Source organism: Cololabis saira, chromosome 7 (assembly GCF_033807715.1).
Source record: "Cololabis saira isolate AMF1-May2022 chromosome 7, fColSai1.1, whole genome shotgun sequence".
NCBI classification, from domain to species: domain Eukaryota; kingdom Metazoa; phylum Chordata; class Actinopteri; order Beloniformes; family Belonidae; genus Cololabis; species Cololabis saira.
In genome coordinates, this window is record NC_084593.1 from 25291829 (window position 1) to 25313263 (window position 21435).

The window sequence follows — 21435 nt, forward strand, 5'->3', positions numbered from 1 at the left end:
GGCCTGTTTGATTGTTTAGTCATATGCTGTAATAGTTTTGCATGTAGTCCTCAGACATGATGGAAATAATGATAGTTAAAATGTGGTGTTACACTGGCATGTGAGTTGCATTCTGATTGGAGCATCAGTGTAGTATGGCGTTTGTAGACTCATGTCTATCTGTGGTGTGACTCTTAGTTGGTTGCTTGTCTTACATTTATTTGCATTTTTTTCTAATAGCAGTGCATTTTGTAATAAACTTCCAAAATGTAATAACTTTTTCATTTCATTTTGTAATAAAGCTGCATTTTGTAATATATTTTGCCACATTATGTAATAAGTTATTACGTTTTGAGAAGATGATTATAAAATGCAACTTTTTTATTTTCTAGGAAATGTAATAACATGGTGCATTATGTAATAATACCTATTATTGTTGTTTGTTTAACAATGAATTTATACAAGAGTGACTTTTGTTGTTTTTTATGCAATTTCCCTTAGAGCTATGTAGCCCAATACATCTATGTATAATACTCCAAATATAACTTTAGTTGCCTATTCGAAGTTTGGAATTATATAGGCCAATAACAAAAAAATAATCTGTGCTTTAGAATTGTTATTACATAATGCACCATGTTATTACATTTTCTGGAGAATAAAAAAGTTGCAAGTGCATTTTGTAATAATCTTCTCAAAATGTAATAACTTATTACATAATGCGGCAAAATGTATTACAAAATGCGTTGGGGTAGTTTATTACAAAATGCGGCAGTTTATTACAAAATGAAATGACAAAGTTATTACATTTTGGACGTTTATTACAAAATGCGGCTCAACAGGGCCCTTCAAGTGTGGTCACCCTGGGGAACTAAACTGACTTAATCCGGGTCTGCTTTTGACACGTCGTATTTTGAGACAGCAGCATGATGTCCACCATATGCCATCAGTTTGTCGACACACTGCAATGCACTGCAAAACTTTAACAAGTCATCGAGGACGTCCAGCGGTAAAAAGATGAATCCTTTATTCCTGCAAAAAACGGGGACCGTGAAATCACCATCCAGTTGTCATAGTAACGGAGGAACGCGAATCCAAAGTGCTCCTTGGACTTGACAGACATTTTGTGGTTTTTTTTCTAGAGAGGAGACTCTGTTGCGCCTGTTACATTTTCCACTTACACTTAGATACATAACTTTTAAAATCGATCGATTAAGGGGCTGAGTTTCGGAGAAAGTGGAGTAAACTTCCGCGGAGACGTCTCATCGGGAGCCGCGGACCAGGACGACCGCAGCAACCACCAGTTAAGGTTGATTTTTGGTTCCGCGTTACATCGACGCAGAGCCTACGCCGTGGGGTACACCGTATGTATGCGCGTCGCCGCGTCCCCTACGCCGTAGGCTACGGCGTTGGCTCTGCGTCGATTTAACGCGGAATCATAATTTTTTTCTTTACGTTAATGCTGTTAAAGTAACTACACTGAGAAATATGGACAATATCAGAGACACTCAACAGTCAACACTCATACTAATAGTTAAAAGTACATTTAGAAGAAAAAACAGGACTCTGGTAACTTGGGTTTCACTAAAACACACGTGTGCGTAAATCAGTGTCATAGTTAATGGCAACTAATTAGTCTCTAAAAAAACACTGGGGCTCTAAATGTTTGTTGTTCTGTGCTGTCAATATTTAAAAAAGACTTGCATGGCTACTGTTAGGGAAAGTCAATAGAAGAATCTGCAATTTGAACGGTTTGTTCATTACATTTCATTTTTCCTGTCATTTTTTTCAGGTGTCAGAGAGAAAATATTGCTTTAAAAATGCTAAAAATTAAAAAAAAGAAGGAGAAACTGAGTTTCACGCGCAAGACAAAAAAAGCAGGGTCCCAGGCAGAAAGTGAGAAGGATGTGAGCCCTCTGAAGGATGCAGCTGATGGGAAGGCCCCAGGTGCTGGCCCCGGGCCCCGGACCACCAGCCACAGGTTGCATGGCTTCCATGACAGCGTCTACCTGCTGGCATCAGTTATCTTTCAGAATAATCACCAGGAGAAACCTCCTGCACAGCGCATGGTCAATTATGGAAAAGTCCGAGGACACCCTCTGCCTCAGGTCAAAGATAAGGAGACGAAACGTTCAGCCTTTGAGCTGGCCTTCAGTGCGCTTAAATGTAAGTTTCTAACTAACTAGCAGCTTGCTTAGATGCCTCATGTCTGTAATACTCTTCCATCTTTCTTTTTCTCTCCATCTGTTAACCTGCATATCAAATCCAACTATGTGTCTGTTTTGCTTCTGGTGGCTAAAACTGTCAAATGCATTTTCAGATTCGACAGTGCAACACAGAGATTTTACTCTACGATACATTTTTACAGCAAAAGGTTGAAAACAAGAAGCAGGAAATATTCCCAAAGGCACAATCTGCTTAGATGCAATATTAAAACATATATGATTTGATGGCAATGAAAAAAGAACCCCATAAATAAGCCAAATTGACAACTATTGCATTATACTATACTGATACTGTATGCTAAATATTTTTGATGTTTTGAGTGGCGTACCTGGAAATGATTTCCAATTATCCCTTCCTGTTTTTATCAATTTTATTTATTTATCAATCACTAAACGTATTTAATTCTTAACAGATAAAACAACCATTTTAAATTAAGAGTATTTTTAGTGAGGTTAATTGACAGGCTGAATGGATATAGATAGACTAATCACAGGCAGATGAAAGAAACGAAAATGCTTGACTGACCTACTACTAGCTAGAAATCAATTTTACTCTGTTTACTGGGCCTATGGTGGAATGTAGGTAACTGAAATCACAGAGTAATCACCATGGTGATAAGGGAGTGGAGACAAGCCAGGTTCCAGTGCAGGTATGAAAGGAATCAATATGATGTGTTTTTAGTGGATGAAAGGTCAGATAGAAAGACCACCCTCGTAGCCGTAAATCATACCAGTTAATGTTAGTCACCTTATGCATTTACGTCATTAAAATCTACGGCACCTTGTTGAGGCTACCTATGTTATTTTTGATGGTGCGTGCCACAGTTCTTACATTAGCAAACTGAAAAGACTGCCAAACATAATTAGAAAATCTTTAAACCTTCACCTACACTTTTAATCTCTATGAGAGGATGCCTTTATAAACCTTTTTCCATTTAGGAACTTGATGCCACCCCAGAAATCTTTTAAGGAAATAACCTCATAGAATTGAGACAATTACTATTTTATTTTTTATTCTTAATGAGGTGTTAATGTCTTAAAGTTGCAATGCTAGAGAAGCTGTCAGACGTTTAAGGACTTAATTTCAGCATTTTGTGTCATTTAACATAAAGATAAGCGATGCTGATAAGCCACTTTTAGACATTTCTTTCCCCTAATTTTGTATTTTTCAAAAACAGATGATATATTTGGAAACTTATCTATACATCATTATTATCCTGTGAGTGTAACCTACTCATTTTCAAAGTGTAACTGCATCACTGCCCTTACTTTTCCCAACAATAGGCTGACTTCTGGTGCACATATTGATTTGCTGGTAACACACGTCCATACATTCTGACATACATGAATACTGCATATGCACAAACATGTCAATCATGCCTCTGCCATGCAGCAGTGACTGATCCAAAATTGAACTGACATGAAGAAAAGAAATGCTTCAGCAGCAAAAATATGTAGTGCAAAATGCTATTAAGTGGTCCTATTGATCTTGTGATTACAGATTTTATCTGCTCATGACAACAAAGTTGCTCAGTAAGCTCCATATTGCGAGTTCAGTACAGAGACCTGTATGTGACTATATTGTCAGTCAATACTTGAGTAATGATGTTGTTAACCTTAGCACACTTTTGGCATTTCATAAACAAAGGCGGAGATGAAAGCGCTCATGAAATACATTTTTTTGTTTGTATTTCCAGTCCCCTCTTTTTTCCAGATTTTTTTCAGAGTGTTTGTCTTTATCTTTATTTGTCATAAAATATTTTATAAAGAGACTCTTGATACCTCTCCCAGAGGTAGATTATGTTGTCATGGGTTCATATCTTGTTGATTGCTTTTACAGCATGTTTACAACTTCATGTGTATGCTAATGTTAAGCTTTCCAAAGTAATTTTTAAGTGAGTCTTTGCTGGATGAAATCATTTGACCTTGATGCTAGCCACAAAAAGCTGCTGTCCTTCTCCTCTTTTCCCGCGTCCTTCTTTCTTTCTACTCGCTATCCCTCAGAGCATTTCTGCCTCATTGTCCATACTGCCCAACTAGGCTGCCAGACTGTCTGAAGCTGCTGCAGTCTGTGTGCAGCAAGAGTTTCTTTGGGCCACTTAATGTGCTTGTGGACTCACAATGTGAGAGAGAAAAACTGCAATTTTTTGTCCTTTACCACAGTCGTAACAGCTACAACTTGTATGTCTCAGCAAATCTTACATTGTAAGATAGATTTACCATTTTATCCAAAAGTGTGATATAACTTATACCATGAACCTTTTCTGAACTGGTTTTCAGTTAGTATGTGCAATTGGGTGTACTGATGCATAACACAGTGAGACAAAGACCTGGCGCCAGGATTCAAGTCCAGCTCTTGCACAAAGGATTTGTTTGACTACAGTCACCATCAGTCACATCTCATTGTTGATCTCTTGAACGGAGGCCATAAAGGAACATTTTCTAAACTTGGAGATGGTTTTAAATGCTTTTATTTCTTCTAGACTGGACTTCTCAAACTCTCTTTTTACCTGTTTTAACAATGGTTCTTTAAAGAGACTGCAGATTGTCCAGAATAGTGCAGCCAGGCTTTTAACTGGTTCTCATAGATGGAACCACATCACCCCTATTTTATCTTCTTTACATTGGCTGTCAGTAAAGCAACAAATTGATTTTAAAATTATTGTAATGGCTTTTAGAGCTTATCATGGCCAAGCCCCAAAATATATTTGTTTATGCCTCAGCTCGCTCACTCAGGTCATCAGATCTGTCCTGAGATCCTGTTATAAGACAAAAGGAGATCATGCATTTCAGTCCATCGCCCTCGATTATGGGACGCTCTTCCTCTCTCTATGCACCTGACCAACAACCTTTAAAATACCACTGAAGGCCCTTTTATTTGGAAAAGCTTTTAGTGGACTGAATAACCTTGACTTTTTTTTAAACTCTGTTTTATTTTGCTCTTTATTTCTTTTTTATGTTCTTAATCCCTGTTCGTTTTATACTTCTTCTTTTATCCTGCTCCACTTTTTATTGTAAAGCACTTTGTGATTTTGATAAGGGCTTTAGAAATAAAGTTGATTGATTGATTAAAACAAACAAACAAGCTAAAATGAGCTCTGTAATAAATATGACCTCCCCCCCTTGATGTGACAGGATTATCGTAATAATAATAATAATTAACTTATTTTTTAGACTAATTTCAAGTGACTTTTACATGTAAATTTCAGATCCAGAAAATTCACCATCATCTCCCTCAGGTACAATCCAGTACTCTGTCTGCTGTGTTAGAGATGTCTACTAAATGTGATTTATATCTGGAATTTTTCAGTGTTTTTTCTCAAATTACTCAGTGTGATTTATACCAAGTGGGTGACTATGACCTCCAAAGATCGTACTGTCATGGCCCCCTCTGGGGTCTGGTGTGCAGCATGCACTGAGTGGTTATCTGCCAAGGGCTTATCTTATAGGCCTTCTGCAGTAATAGCTACACCTGTAAACCTTAACAGCCAAGCCACTGCTGATTTCCTATGCCTGTGTTTCCTCATTTAAAGATAAGCTCTATCATGCAAAAACATATATTTGTACCTGATTGCATATATGTGTGTGCATGTGCATGTGCCTGAATGCGTGTGTCCTGTCTTTTGTAGAGGTTTGCACAGTGTGAATCTGCTTTTGGCCGAGACCCACGGACATTTGAAATGATTTGTTGTGTTAAGTTACCAGCAGTGTCTGGGGTTTCCATGGTGCCTCTGTGCACTGGGTCTGTCTCTGAAGTAAAATACTGCAAAGGGCAACTACACATGTAATTGGCTCACTGCAGACACATATACATTTCAAAACTATGCTTTCACACTAAGAGAAGGCCATACATCTCATTTCCACCTTTTACTTGCTCCTCTGCCGTAACGTAATGGAACATTTTCCACTGAACACACATCCAAATTAGAAAAAATGTTCTTTTTCCCCTTTACTTTATGTAGTGAGCAAACACCCCGCCTAGAGAATGACTTTGAAGACAGCTGTTCTTTAATCCTAACATGATAGACCGGATAGTGACTCTGTCTCTCAATTTCCCGCAACTCAAATTGGACAGCCTTGTGTTCACAGATGAGGATGGTAAAGATAAGTTAGATTTTATGCATTTTTCAGTAGAAAGCTTCCTATTGGTTGGTGAGTCTTTTCTGCTTTAATGGTATAGCAATGATGACAACAGCATAAACCACTTGTTTGTATCTGAAAGGCAAAGCACGCTTTTCACAGGTGACAGTGAAAATGTATGGAAGGACAAGTATCGCCGAGTGGGTTTGTAATAATGGGATACTTCCACCAAACTTAAAAGATAAAGGTAGCCACATTATACTTGTTTACCCTCCGATTGGAAGGTCCCGCACTGAACCTCACATTACATCCGTTGCCCCAATGCCCTCATAGTGCCGGTCCCATCATTGATAAATGGGGAGGGTTTTATCAAGAAGGGCATTCGACGTATTAAAAAAAACACCAAAATAAAACAACCCCTCCCCCCCACGTGCCAAATCAATATGCTGATCTGATCCACAGTGGTGACCTCTACACAAGGAAAAACTGAAAGGAAAAAAGAATGATTAAAACAATGTATCAAAAATATGCTATCATATTTTTCTTCAACTATTATGTTTTGATTACCCTATTTATCACACCTATTGATGACAACGAGCTGTTGATTTCACAGACACATTCACCACACACACTTGTGCGCATGCACACAATGTGTAATACAATTATTATTAAGACAAATAAAGAATCAGTTTGCTCTAATGAAGCATCAAATAAGCATTTAATCATGAGCAATTAAACCTTTGATTGAACTAAATTACCGTTTCATAATTAAATCCCAGTCATTTGGGGTGTCTATAAAAGCTTCTTTGACTTTCTTCTTAATGTCTTTGCGTTTGTCTCTAGATGCATTTTCTTCATCACACATGAGTTTGTCCTTCATAGTGTATATGTTACAGCTAATGGATGACAATAATTTCTTGTGTCTCCTTTTTTCTGCTACCAATTATCCTGATTGTTTCCAATGGTTAATGAGACTGATTAAAAAATACATAGTTATGAGCATCATTATGACTCAAACGCATAATTAGTAAAGAAAAAAAAGACGAAGTATTACAGCATCATTCTTATACGTAACTTTACTTTGCTTGACCTCTGTACAGATCAAGAGTTGTTGGAGGGTACCATGATTGATAGCTGCATACATCTCAGCCGACCAGTGGTGAGTTTCACATGTGCGTTTTTAATACAACGCTAGTTTAAGACAAGGAAACATGTTTCATTCCTTAAAGTATGTGAGCAATGTGTAAAAGGAAACACTTTCAACATGTTGTAAAATTACCTTCTGATAATATTTGAGATTTTGACTTGTGTGTACAGCTCCCAGTTTTTATAAATACTGGTGTTCTATATAAGTATTATTTAGTTTATATTTCACATACTTGATGCTTTGATTAGCAAAAGTAATATTGATGTACTACACTAATATAGAGCTTTCACAAAGTTAAAAAGGCTCCTTATTTCATTTTTATTCCTTACTGCAGTCAAAGATAATCATTCCCTTTAGAGTAAAGCATATAAAAACTACTGTGTAGCTGAAAACACTCTCCATAATGCTTACTGTCAAACAAAGCTTAATAAGGGATGGAATCAAAATGCTGTTATAACCCAGGGGATATGTTTGTTGGTGCAATTTAAGCATATTCTGCAGACTGTATCCTACATCTACCCTACAACCATTGAGCTAAATATACTGCTCTGAAAGATTCCTGGCAGAGCTGTGAACCTGCAGATGTTAGACAGTAGAGGAACACCCTCCGACTTAAATGAAGAGGTATCCTCTGGGGTGAGATTGGCATGTACTTTTGCCCTACTTTTAACACCCACATAAAAGAAGCAGTTGAAGGGGAGGGGTGGGCCGGGGGCTTCTGGAGCTGTTTCTCGAACATTCTGGCTGGTGATAAAACATGCACAGAATACAGAGCTACTGTGTGCCGAGCGAGCTGGTTGAGGAAAGGAGTAATGAAAGCAGAAGGTGGTGAATGTGTAAACAGGAAACAGAGCTGTCACGGAGCATCCAGATTGTAGACAACCAGCATCTTTGATGATGGACTAAACATACACATTAGCCCTCAAGGATCTGTGATTGCAGTGCAATTACCACATACACACAGGTGAACACTTGCACTGTAGCCCTGTGAAATATGGCCCAGGGTGAAATGAATGGCTCTCCCAATGTATTGGTGGCAGGTCGTTACTCTGCATCCGTCTTGCTGGACAATAAAGCCCAGACACAATGAGACAGTCTTTTAGAACTCCCTCCCACCTTCCTTTTCACTGCTGGCATCTATAAAGTTCAACCTTGATAGAGATAGGAGAAAGAGGTGAATGAGAAAGAATAGGCCATAAAAATAGGTACACAAGGGTATTGGGGAAAAATGTAGAATGAGAAAAATAAAGGTATATATAGACTTTGAGCCTGAAGGACATTTGATCCCAATGGAAAGGGAAATTGAGGCCTAAATCCTAAGGAAGGTGGAATTATCCTCAGTGATGATGTAAAACCTGGTAAGACAAACATATTACGTGCAAAGCACACCTAGAATGAAATACTGTAGGCCCAGTCTCTGTGTAAAATAAGGTGTAAAAAAACTTGAATGCCTTTGTAGAATTGCCTTGTGTAAAGGAATAACTGTTATTTTTTTGGTTATGTAGTCCTGAATACCGAATCCACTTTCATGGTGATATGCATAGATTTTAATACTAACTCAGAGGGTACACCCATCAGTTTAGACAATAATGATAGAGCTTAGGAGTGATCCAGATATCAGCCATCAAGATGACTGAATAAACTTCACACCTTTGGCCTTTTGTGAGAACCAGGCCTGTGTGTCTGATGACAGTATCCAGGGGAGTGGTCAACACCGCTGCTGCCCTCAGATATTCTGGTAGATTGTTCCACAAAGAGAGCCGCCGTAGAAGAAGCTCTCACCATATGTTTTCGTTACGACAGGGAATTATTACAAATCTAACAGCGGAAGACCTGGGGGTCCAAGAAAGTTCATACAATTCTATGAACCGGAATCCCTTTCTGATATAACATATCTAGATAGGAGATGGCAGTTATGCAATTTCCCACCATTGAGCACTGTGGCCAGCCAGCTCAGTGACTGAGAATTTTCCCACACTCCTGGGTTTAACCGTGGTAGAGCTTAAGTGGAAATCCACCTGGTGAGGGAGAATGAGGACAAATGGAGTACCCTAACCTTTTTCAGATATCAAAAATTATAGTCTCCAACACAAATTTGAAGCCTGTGGAATGAATAACAAGTACTTCCTTATTTCTGGGCTACGACATAAACCCTTATAGCATTCTAGCGGTAAGGTTTTAGCCCCCATGGACCTCCATCTGCCACTGACGCAGCTGGCGCCCTCCCACCCTGAAGCATGGAGACATGAAGCTGGAGAGAGGGCTTGTGGGGAGAAAAAGAAAAGAATGAGTTAAATTGAACGAGATAATTGTAGAAGAGTGGTGAAATCATAACTCAGGCTTTCTCCTAAGTTTTAATAACTGACTAAAAGGAGGTCGAGTCAGGACATCCTTGAGCTCTGGTGTGTGTCAATTTCTGCAAACTAAACGCAGATTAGTCTACATCAGTACAGATGAGTAGTATCACTGCAGAGCAATCCATATTTCATCAACACAGACATGCCTTAAAATCCCTAAACGTAAGGCGGTGATATCCATGCTTTAAACTGTAAATATGCACAGTAGCATATAATTATTTAGTAGCGTTAGTAGCATATACCGGTAGTCTTATTTTTTTAATCTAACCATTGAATAGATGCCAACTATTGCATTTTATGAAAGGGTGAAATTGGTCTAGGGGGTCTGTAACCTTGACTCTTGTTCCTGAATTGTTTGCTTTTTAAATGCAAATCACCAATTAAATATATTTTTGTTTTGATGTCCTAGCCAGATGATCAGATGAGCCTTGTCGCCGTCATGCTCTTTGACTTCCAGGACAGGAAGTTCCTTCCACGGAAACGCCAGTGGGAAGAGGAAATTGTACAGGAAGTTAGAGCTGTGGAGAAATATCTCCTCAGGTATAGTAAGACAGAGGGAATTTACCAGAACTGCAGAATTAAAAATAAGAAAAAACTCAGAATTTGGAGTAGCAATATGAAGGGTATTGTGATTTGTTGAATCTCAGTAAAGGAAAAATAAACCTTTTTCTTTTGTTTGTGTTGGACAAAGGTCCAAAATAAAGCTGGCGGCCGCTATGGCCCGCTACAGGGTCAAAAATGATCTCTTATATATCGAGAATATCCTGCCAGAGACCGTGAAGAAGAAGCAGGAGAGATCAATCAACCTTCCGCTATATGCTTGGGTCAACACACAGAAGACGAGGTCAGCTGAGCATACACAAACACAGATAACACAAGCTTTTACATCCATACTTGTACATACAGTAATTACAGTAAATGCACTTTAAGCATTCACCAAAGGTCTGTAAGCATCCCCATTCCCCATATAGTTTAACACAGTGCTTTAACTTGGGGTGCTGCATCATGTTTTATAGTCCCGGTGCCCAGCTGACAACCAATTAAAGGTCTCTGTGTGTGTCTGTGAGTGTGTGTCCATGTATTGTTGCATGCACCCTGACAGGCTGATTCAGTTAGGTGTAAATCCTACTGCTGTGGACAGATTCAATCACCAGCACCTCTCTTCCAGCTTTGAGACTGTAAAGGTCACCTGTTGGGGACAAATGGTGTGGGTTGTTTGTGTGTATTAATAGAATTTAAACCATGTATTAGTATTGTATTATTTTAGAAGGCCAAATAGAAATTCTACACAATGTTTATGATATCTAATGTGACAGCCTTCTTTCTCAAACGTGTAAACTCTTCCTGTTCTTATTTTTTAATTTAATCTGCTCTCCTTGATCCTCCTTTTCTTTGCTTCCAGTTTCAATGAGGTCCAAAATGTTCTGAGCAATGCAGGGTTCTCTCAGGTGAAATCGGTAGAGCTGTTGGAGGGTCCATCCTTTTGCTATGATCCCCACTGTGGGGATACGCTGGTGTTCCCAGCTCAGCCGAAAGCTCAACTATACTGCACCAAGCTGCTTAGTGACCACAAACTTATCATCCAGGTACATGCTATAAAGAAAAAGGAGGCTGCTGACAAGAGCAGTCACCGCCAGTATCTGTAGACTTTCATTTAACTGCAGAAATATTCAAAGACCATAATTCTTCTCTGATATTTATGATTTCACCTTGTGATAGATTTGCTCAAATTGATTGTAAGACTGAGTTCACCTAAGTCAACTGAGATTAGTTTGCCAAGATACAAATATCTCACATCACCTCCACTCATATGGCTGCACTTCACTTTGAGCCATAAAGAATTATCCTGTTGGGGAGGAGGGGGCAGTTTAATCATTATATTTCTAATCCATAAAAGTCAAGCTGCCGTGCAAACTGTGAGCAACACACACCACCGCAACATAATTAAATTTGATGTTGTGCCCAAATTCAATCAAAAAATTCAACACTACTGTCTAATTAATCATATTTTGCTTATCCCAATTTTATTTCCTTTTTTTTACGAGTTTTCATCACACTTTTTTTTCTACATCTTCCAATGTCCTTATTTTCCTCTCCATTTTACCTCTCATCTTAGTTTATGTCTCATCTTTACAAAGTGCTGCTGCAAAACCTGGACCTGAACATTTCTGGCAGAAAAGTTCAAATTCTCTGTTTCTGCAGGATAAGTCATGCAGCCTGGGCCCAAGCGCAGCATGCTCGCTGTTACCAGAAGAAGGAGACATTCTTATGGTGGGCTGTTTCTCTGGCCTTACCGTCTCCCACACAGCCTCCCTCATTGCACAGAAACATAGAGCCACCAGCAACAGCCAGCCAGTGGTGTATGTTTGTGTCAGCAATTGCACGCATGCTCAGAGAGAGGAGCTACAACTCACGGTGTCCACCATGGGCTGCAAGAGTAAGCACAGAATGGTCTTTGTGATTTTACTACATTGTTTTTGGGACAAAAGAGCAGATAATGTGCAAAGAAATGTTTTATTTTCTTTATTTTATATTCTATTTGATTGAAAATAAAGAGGTAAAGCCTTGCAGGATGGCTGACAGCAAATTATCTCAGACACTTCTTTGTATTATATCAGCATGCTTTAAATTGCATAGTGGCTGCACATCAGTCGGTCCTTAGAGAGACAATTACAGGGGAGGGACTAAGGTGAGATTTTCATGATCGCAAATGCTACTCTTAGGCAAGGAATTTTTTATACAAAGAAATATTGCAGAAATGAATGAAAGCACAGATAAAATATGTGTTACTGATTATATAAGGTATATTTTTACTGTATACCTGTGCTTCCTAGATGTGAAACTGATGCAGGAGGACTTCCAATCTTTGGACAGTGGCGATAAATGCCTTCAAAAGGTGCGCGTTATCCTTTTGATCCCCAGGTGTTCTATGTCTGCAGTCAACAACCCTGTGGAGTTCATACTGGAAGAAAATGAAGGTATCAAACTATGCAATGTGGAAAAGGCATAGACTATGGATTATACTAATAATTATTTGAGAAAGTATATACTGTTGGTTTCGGTAGAAATTCTGGATCTCATGTGTATAAATGACAAGATAACTACAGTGCAAGATACATTATTTATTTCACATGTTTTCTATATTCCTTTCATGTATTTAAAACACGATCAATATTATGTATTAACAATTTCTATTTCCAGTCAAGGCTATTCATGGGCTCATGTGAATGCAATTTAGATTACAGCTCTTTACGCATTTTGTTAACAAAAACAACTTGAATTTGATTGTTTATTGTTTTTTCCAGATATCAACTTGCTGCAGGACCTGTCCCGTGGCTCCATCTCCAAAATCAAACTTGAGTCTCTGGTTGAACAGCAGAGAAAAGATATTGATCACGCCTTGAAGTGTGAGTGCTGGGGCACCTGCTCTCTCGTCGGCGTGCACACACGGCATGTAGACTGCCTCTGTCATCCATTTGATGCAATAAGGCTCACACTTCTTAATTACCTAATCTCATATGCTATTAGAGAGAAGCCTGTGGGTGTACCTCTGAGATCAGAGATTTAATTAGGAATACTAATGTTGCTTTTGCAGGTCAGCCACTGCTGTCTTCTGGAGCATGCTTTGCATGTTTAACACAAGTGATTAGCATATAGTATTGCTTTTTCATGTCAGAAGGACCTGTTCTTTTACACTACATCATATTTTGTTCCACGCACGTGTTCAAAGTCTGTTCAGCAGTCATTTACTTTCTCATCTCTTATCGCTTTAACTTCTATTCGATTAAGTTTTAATCAGTAGCCGTGAGCCCCGATCATTAGCCTCACTTCATCTTGAGTTGTTCGGTACTCTTTTGTCTGTATTGGGCCTGGGTTGTGATAATCAAGCAGGTGGAGCCTCTTGATGGATGGAAATGTAAGTCAGCTTTTCTAATCACACTGCTATTGATCAGCTCTTACCTATCTTTATGTCAGTGAAGATAGTGTCTAATAGGACTGGTAATTAATGGTGAGTTTGTATTGAGTGTTATGGCTCAACTGAGTCAATGGTCTCATTTTACTTTCTTTCCGTAGGTGCAAGCGTAGACAAATGTTTGAACATATGCCTCCGGTGCTTTTAATGTGGTTTTAATGTCTGCTGTGAAGCAACACAACCATCTGAGGTTATCTGAACATTTTGCTCTCAAGTCTTAGTGCTCTCACATTCTTATCTCAGTCTCATTGGCTTAAAAGGGATATTTAATATTTGTTTGGAACTGACTTTCTACATCTATGAGGATTATGTTTGCTTTCAGCTAAGAGTTACTTGTTTCTGTATGGGGAAGACAAAACAAAACAAAATCAAGAAAAACTTAAGTTAAACTGTCAGCAGATTAACTTATCTGCAACCCAGCAGCATTTGAATGAAATAAGCAATGGACGTGGATATTAAGAAGGAATTAATGATCAGCAGTTGATTCCTTCAAATAAACCTCTTTATTAGGCTTTGTGCTGGGAAAGGTTAAGAGAGAGCGGAAGGAGTGGATGAGTGATGCCACGTGGGAGAAAGTGGAAGAAAGGCGCAAACTGAAAGCGAAGATCGACAACTGGAAAACCAGGAACCAGAAGACCAATGCCATGGAACACTTCAACACATCGGGAAGTCAAGAAAAGCTGCAGGAGAGACAAAAGGAAGTGCATATCTGACAAGGCTGTAGAAGCAGAGGATGCTGCTTCCAAACAAGACCTGAAAACCCTGTACAGCATCACCAAGACTCTGAGTGGAAAAAGAAGGCAAATGAACAAACCAGTAAAAGACAAGGATGGAAAACTGCTGGCAACAAAGGAACAACAAATGGATCGTTGGAGAAACCACTTCAAAGAAATCCTCAACCGCATACCCCCACTGGATCCACCAACAGTGGAACCTCCAACAGAAGAGCTAGGTATATGCACCGGACCACCAAGCAAAGCAGAGATTGATAAAGCCATCTCATCACTCAAGAATGGGAAAGCGGCAGGATCTGATGGGATCCCCCCCAGAGGCATGGAAACCGGCAGGAAACCTTTCGGTTGAAGCTCTACACCCGTTGCTTAACAGGATTTGGCAGGAAGAAAAGATACCTTTAGACTGGAGGAAAGGCACCATAGTAAAAAATACCCAAGAAAGGAGACCTGACTCAGTGCAAGAACTGGAGGGGCATAATGCTCCTTTCAATTGCCAGTAAGCTACTTTGTAGGATAATTCTCAACCGGACAGCAAGCGCCATGGAATCCAAACTGAGAGACAACCAAGCAGGCTTCCGACCTAACAGATCGTGCAGTGACCAGATTGCGACCCTAAGAATTATCGTGGAACAATCTGCAGAATTGAACTCACAACTGTATGCTGTTTTCATAGACTACGAGAAGCGTTCGACTCAATCGACAGGACTACACTGTGGAACATCCTGGCTCACTACGGAATCCCCTCAAAGATAATCAACATGATTAAAGTATTCTACACCGACTTCCAAGCACAAGTATCTCATGAAGGAGACCTGACAGAGCCCTTCAACATGGCCACTGGAGTGCGGCAGGGATGCCTCTTGAGCCCGCTGCTTTTAATAACGGCGCTGGACTGGGTGTTGAGAGAAACCACCAAAGAGGGAAGGTTAGGGATTCAGTGGACTTTGACGACCATGCTAGATGATCTAGACTTCGCGGATGACCTTGCCCTCCTGAGCCATACCATCAGCCAGATGAGACAGAAGACACAAAGATTAGAACACAGCTCAGGTCAAGTAGGTTTGGTCATAAACGCAAGCAAAACCAAGGAGATGCGAGTAAAAGCTCTGGGGAATGCCAAACCTGTGTGTTGCAGAGATACAGAGCTAGAGATAGTGAAAGAGTTCACGTACCTAGGGAGCGTCATCAGCAGTGATGGAGACACATCCAAGGATGTAGAGGCATGCATAGGTAAGGCAAAGGCTGCCTTTGCCCAACTAAAACCAGTCTGGAGGGCCAGGAACATCTCCCTCAGAACCAAGCTACGGATCTTCAATTCCAATGTAAAGACCATCTTGCTATACGGGTGCGAAACCTGGGGTCTAACACAGCTGAACACTCATAAACTTCAAACCTTCATCAACTCAAGATTACGCTACATCCTAGGCATCTGGTGGCCCAAGAAGATCAGCAACCAACACCTCCTAGAGACGACAGGGCAGGAAACAGTAGAGATCACAATCAGGCGTAGAAAGTGGAGGTGGATAGAACACACATTGAGAAAACCACCATCATCCATCACAAGAGCTGTGTTAGACTGGAATCCCCAGGGCAAGAGAAGGAGGGGTAGACCCAGACTGTCGTGGAGGAGAGGAGTCAAAAAGGACCTAGAACACGCCAATACCTCATGGCATGAGGCGCGGAACATCGCTAGAGACCGCAGCAGATGGCGACGCCTAACTGAGGCCCTATGCTCCAGACGGGGCAAAGAGGATTAAGTCAAGTAAGTCATTAGGCTTTGTAAACAAATTTAACTGATAGTGTGTGTTTTGTGTATAGTTCCTATGGTTTCAGCAATAGTGTACTCCACCTGTTCATCATACCCAGAGGAGAATGTGGATGTAGTAACCAGGGCCCTGCAGCAAGCCAAAGCCTGCTCAGACCAGAAGGGGGATTCAAAACAAGTAAACTTCAGGTCAGCCCGAGTATCTATACCCTGGTGTTCCTCTTCATGTACTGTCTGTCAACTTTCAGAGCTACAGTATTGCTGTCAAGCAGGATTTTGGCAAAGTCAAAGGAATTGAAGCAGAGTCAATGAAAATACGATCAAAGTCGCTACTTTTCGTCTCTAAATGCTATGTGAAGGCCTGGAAAAAACAGGTTTTCAGATAGTTGTACTCATACTTTCCCAGCCTTTTATTTCTCTGCATGTTCGCGTGGTTAAAAACTAAGACCTAGTTAAAATATCATTATTGTTGAAAAAAAAATGTTACAAGACAGATACCTCTCTGAAACAAGCTCCCTTGGAGTGCTGGCAATGCTGCAGGCTGTTATCAATAAAACTCAAGTAGTATTATTGGTATGGCTCATGCTGGCTTTAACTAAGCATGCTGTTCTTGTAGGCATTTAGAAGCAACATTATAAATGTGTTAGATAGTCTACAAGATAAAAAAAATATCATTATCATTAAATAATTTATCGTTTATTAAGGAACCATGCTGAAAAGGCTTTTTCAGGCATTAAGGATTTTGTATCTTAAGGTTTATGGTTTTTGACCAGTTGGTTTATGATTTTTGGCAGATAAAGTACTACATTAAAGGAGATGACCTTTGGCTCTGCAAACATGTGCAATATGGACCGTTACACAATGCCGGCATTAGTAGCTACAACAGTTAATAAATAATGCAAAAAAAACCCGTCAAAAAATGAACAAAAAAAATAGCTTTCTCTGCACCGTTTAAGCTGTGGCCCATTTTTTGCTTAATCGGTGTAAATTGTTTAGAACTGTATTTGTAGTAGTTCCTCCTGTATGTATATTTTATGGCTTACAGTAGTTGTTGCTGTTTGTATATTTTTCCTCAAGGCCAAGTCCTTCCCCTTTCAACACCTCTGACCATGGTGAAGTCGCCGAGGAAACGGAGCCCTTCTTTTCACTGGAACCTTCAGAGTTCAGCAGTGGCTGCTTTCTGGCCGTTCTGGAGGTAAAGCTCACAGGCAAAGCAGAGGCTGAAGGATTCACGAATTACAAATTATACAATATGGAACCACATTATTCATACTGATGAGGTCAATTAAGAGTTTTAATAGTTTATTAAGTGTAGCTGTAACCACAAAATCGATGTAGGATTAAAGCTGAAGTGTCTATAAATGTAACATTCATGAGCCGTGGCGAATGTTTCTCTTTTGAGACAATATATATGATTTTTCATTGATTGCATCCTCATTAGCTAGCAAGTGCTGTCTTTAAATGTAGTGTTACGTATCGCAAAATTGACATTTTATGTACTTGATGTAGTTGTTGTAACAACAAGGAATATTGTACAGCTCCTCCAAGAAGGTAATTCCAAGTATCTACTACTGCTGCTGTTTTTAGCTCATGCAGCCCAAGAAATAATTATGGACAATGTTTGACACCTTTCACAGGCAAGCTGGTATAAGTTCTGCCATTAGTTATGGACCTAACCTACCTACTTTGACAATCCCAGGGTGGCCAACATCAGTATGGTACTTTACAACCATCTCGTGATTTGTTTCAGTACTTTTTGTTTGTTTTTTCATACACATGATTTGACCTAACTTAGATAAAACAGGGTCATCTTAAGTCTGTGTCTGCTGAAAAACTCTTCCACCAAGTGCCGAGCATCCATCAGATGCTTGGCTCCCTGTTGGGAACACAGACACAGCAGAGCCAGCATGAAATACTGTGAGTTGAATCAAATTCCCTCATAGGTATGGGAATTGAGATGAGGCAGGTACACTGTGCTGGCAGCTATCTGTTTCAAAAAAAAGTAAATCTGAGTCCAGATGAGCAGCTTAGAGGATGGAGTTAGGCAATGGAAGCTGAAGAGAGCTTTAGAGCAGGCTATTAGTGTCAGGAGAGCAAAATGGGCAATGGTGCACCCTCTTTAAAAAATATATATATTTAGACTTAAGAACAAGACACTATGTAAATCTATTAGAAGGGATTAGTTTTTATTCTTTTTTTTAACCTGTAATAAGCTTACTGGTTTTCCCACTTATGTGAAAACTCCTAACTGGAATGCACTCTCGTTATGTAACACTTTTGTCACACTTTCACAGCTTAATAAAGTATCTGCTACAGTTTTAAACTTCAGCCAAATTTTTCCTTGCCTCCTATCCTCAAATCCACTTCCATTCTCTTTGCCCATTTTTTTTCCTCCTCTACCTAAAGGAGACACTGGACGGTTACTGGAGCTAAGCCCAGTTCTAACTGGCGTTAGCTGGTGGCGTGACAGTGAATATACAGTACTGGTAGAAGTACATCAGAGAATCTCATCAGCTCTCTGTGACCAGTCCTCCCCACATCCTCATAATTCATAAAGTTTATGACGTTACCACCTCACATTATGAAATCTTCTCTTATGCTTTTGATGCAAGTTATTAAGCCATCTTCCCCCCAAAGGGGGTGACGGCACTCTCTTGCGCTGTTGTGTCTGTTTGTCTCTGGCCATCCATCATGTTTTATATCTCCGCAGATAGGAATGAAAAGATAATCAAACTGCTGTAATGGTGCCTCAAACAGGATTTTTTTTCCCTACCGCCAATAAACTCAGCTAATCAAAAGTTATTGTGGCACTCTGAAAAGCACCATAAAATTGGCAATTATATAAGTGTTTGAATAGTGTCTGGCTTCCATCGGCTGCCGTAGTTGTGCACAGTAAAGTTCTTTATGAGCCGTCCATACAGGAACAGCTGGGGACAATAAAGACATTCCAGTGATGTGTTTCTGGCCTAATTTCCAGAGGAAGAAAACTACATCACAAGTGGACGTTGCTTTCAGAGACTCCTTACTCCCAAATAATGGCTTTGGAGAATATTAATAGGAGACTTTCCACTTCTCTTCTCTTCGCTTCTCTTTCTTCTTTGTTTTGAATAATCTTCATGAATTCAGACATTGCAGCCATAATATATTGAACGTAACGATTGTGGATGCAGAACTTGGAAAAGATTCGGTCCAGCTCCACAAAATGCTGCGGGAGCTAAATTTGGCAGAGTGTAGATGGAAATGAGAGATTTACAGAGTATGGCATAGTTAGTGAAGATGGAAAGGAAGTGAGATTTACTGGGGAGAGGGGGAAGAAAAAAGGCAGTGTCTGTTGAATAATTCAGCGCCCCCTGTCTGTATGAATTAGCATCAATGAAGTTGGGGGCATACGCTAAAGCCTGCATAACAGAGGTGTCTTGAGAACAATGTTTACCTCTGTACGTAAGGTCTTTCCACACACAAAAGAAAACGCATCTGTGCAAAGTCCACACGTGCATCTATATACACCATGTGTGCACACACATACCTGTGTTCACTAATTTGTGGACAACTTGTACAAACACCTGAAAAAACTTGAGTTATAGTGTAAGCAAGCGCTTTAAAAAAATACACACAAAAAACTCACAGAGGGTAAATGTCCCTGTAGTATACACTGTGCTTGTGAATAATTCAGGCATTGAGGAGAGCAGTGGGTTGCAGTAGGGACTGCTGAGACAGCAAGTGACCCCACAGCCAGCAGCAAGGACATGATGGCTCTCTCCTCTCCTCTCCTTTCCTTTCAATAAAAATAATGATTAATTGTAACAAGTGAGTTCCGTTTATATAGTGGTCAAGGGTACTCATTTAATAGAATACCATGCGATGGTGCTTATGCTTGACTTGAAAAATTGATAGTTTTACACAAATTTCTGTACCAGGATCATTGACGCTCGGAGGCAAGGCTGTATATTCTAAGGAATAACATATTTTGACAGTTCATTATCACGCTAGCAGTTACCTGGTAATGTCTTATATAAAAAAAAAACAAAACAAACCTTCATTTCTCAACAGCCTGAGCCAGTGATCCAAGAAGAACCGCAGGAAGTGATTGCCAGAGCAAATGCGAAAGGGATCTTGGACAGGATTGGCTCAAACCACCTAACCGGAAACAGACACACAAGGAGGATGAGGAAAACAGCCCATGTTCGCAGCTGCTCTGAGCCTCATCTGTCTCTCAGTATGCAGAGTAAAAGCCAGCAGACGAAGGGGAGCAGCACTGCTCTTCTGTCTGGTGATCAGGACCTCGTGCACCTGCAGGCATCAAAACGTGTGTCTTATCAATTATTTCCTGCATATTCATTTTCTTGTATGTAGTAGTGAGTGCATACAGCTGATTTAGATATTAATTTTAGTATTGGTAAATACTAATATTTGAAATACATGTTTTGCATGCTATAACGAACTTATATAATATGCAAAACTGCTGCTGCCAGTAGCTTTGTATTTTAACAGAGAATAGCAAGATATAGCCTATGCAGAATAGCAAGGAATGAAGTTGGGTCTGAGCAAAAGTAGTTCAGCATGTGATATCTTGCTATTGTACTGCATCTGGTCTCCTCATCAACTTCCTTGTTTCTGATCTTCAGGGAAACCCAAAGGTCAGAGCTTGCAAGCCTTGAGGACCACCATGTCGAGGTCCTTCTCTTATTCCACCACCACTACCCTGGACGCTGCTTGCTCCCCTGCTACGACCACGGCACCTATTCTCCGTCCGCGTAGATCTCAGCAGGAGGTTGTGAAACGTGTGGTGCTCGTCCTTCCTACCATTACCATTCCCAACCCTTTTCCATTTCTGCAGAAGAGAGAGCTCAGCCCCAGCCGCAATTACAACAAGTTGAAAGATATCTGCTCTAAATAAATACCGTCCTCTGTTTTGACCTCCTAAATATTTACACAGCTTCTAACTAACTTTTGTCCCATGTGCTAACTTAAGTTGGAAAATGTATGCCATTAAACTGCCAGATCTCACACAGTATTTGAATGTCACCTTAAATGCTTCTGGAGCCATTAAAATGTGTCATTATGGCTTTGTCTTTCTGTGATATGTGATAAAGAACAACCTTGTTACTGAGAATAAAGTCTGCATATGTTTAAAGGACTGGGTGAATGTCGTTTCATTTCACTATCACTATATGGTGA

The 21435-nt window shown here is 39.9% G+C and overlaps 1 protein-coding gene across 2 annotated transcripts; it reads left to right on the plus strand.

Moving 5' to 3' along the window:
• Positions 1-1071: 1071 nt before the first annotated feature.
• On the plus strand, positions 1072-21373 carry LOC133446973 (putative methyltransferase NSUN7). 2 transcript variants are annotated; one of them, XM_061725226.1, is made up of 14 exons: positions 1072-1285; positions 1769-2142; positions 5411-5440; positions 7382-7440; positions 10195-10325; positions 10477-10629; positions 11188-11371; positions 11988-12222; positions 12620-12763; positions 13091-13192; positions 16311-16446; positions 17335-17452; positions 20308-20563; positions 20883-21373. In XM_061725226.1, exons 2-14 carry the CDS (start codon positions 1797-1799, stop codon positions 21152-21154), a joined length of 2166 nt encoding a protein of 721 aa, XP_061581210.1. In that variant the 5' UTR covers positions 1072-1285; positions 1769-1796; the 3' UTR covers positions 21155-21373. The 2 variants fall into 2 exon arrangements, with proteins under 2 accessions (XP_061581210.1, XP_061581211.1); XM_061725227.1 differs by lacking the exon at positions 5411-5440.
• The last annotated feature ends 62 nt before the right edge of the window (positions 21374-21435 follow it).

What these genes read in the sequence shown, in the direction of transcription:
- LOC133446973 (XM_061725226.1), top strand. Translation starts at nt 1,797, where the DNA reads ATGCTAAAAATTAAAAAAAAGAAGGAGAAACTGAGTTTCACGCGCAAG. An exon ending in GGCCTTCAGTGCGCTTAAAT is followed by an intron (nt 2,143 to 5,410) that starts GTAAGTTTCTAA and finishes TGTAAATTTCAG; the next exon opens with ATCCAGAAAATTCACCATCA. An exon ending in GTGGAGAAATATCTCCTCAG is followed by an intron (nt 10,326 to 10,476) that starts GTATAGTAAGAC and finishes TGTTGGACAAAG; the next exon opens with GTCCAAAATAAAGCTGGCGG.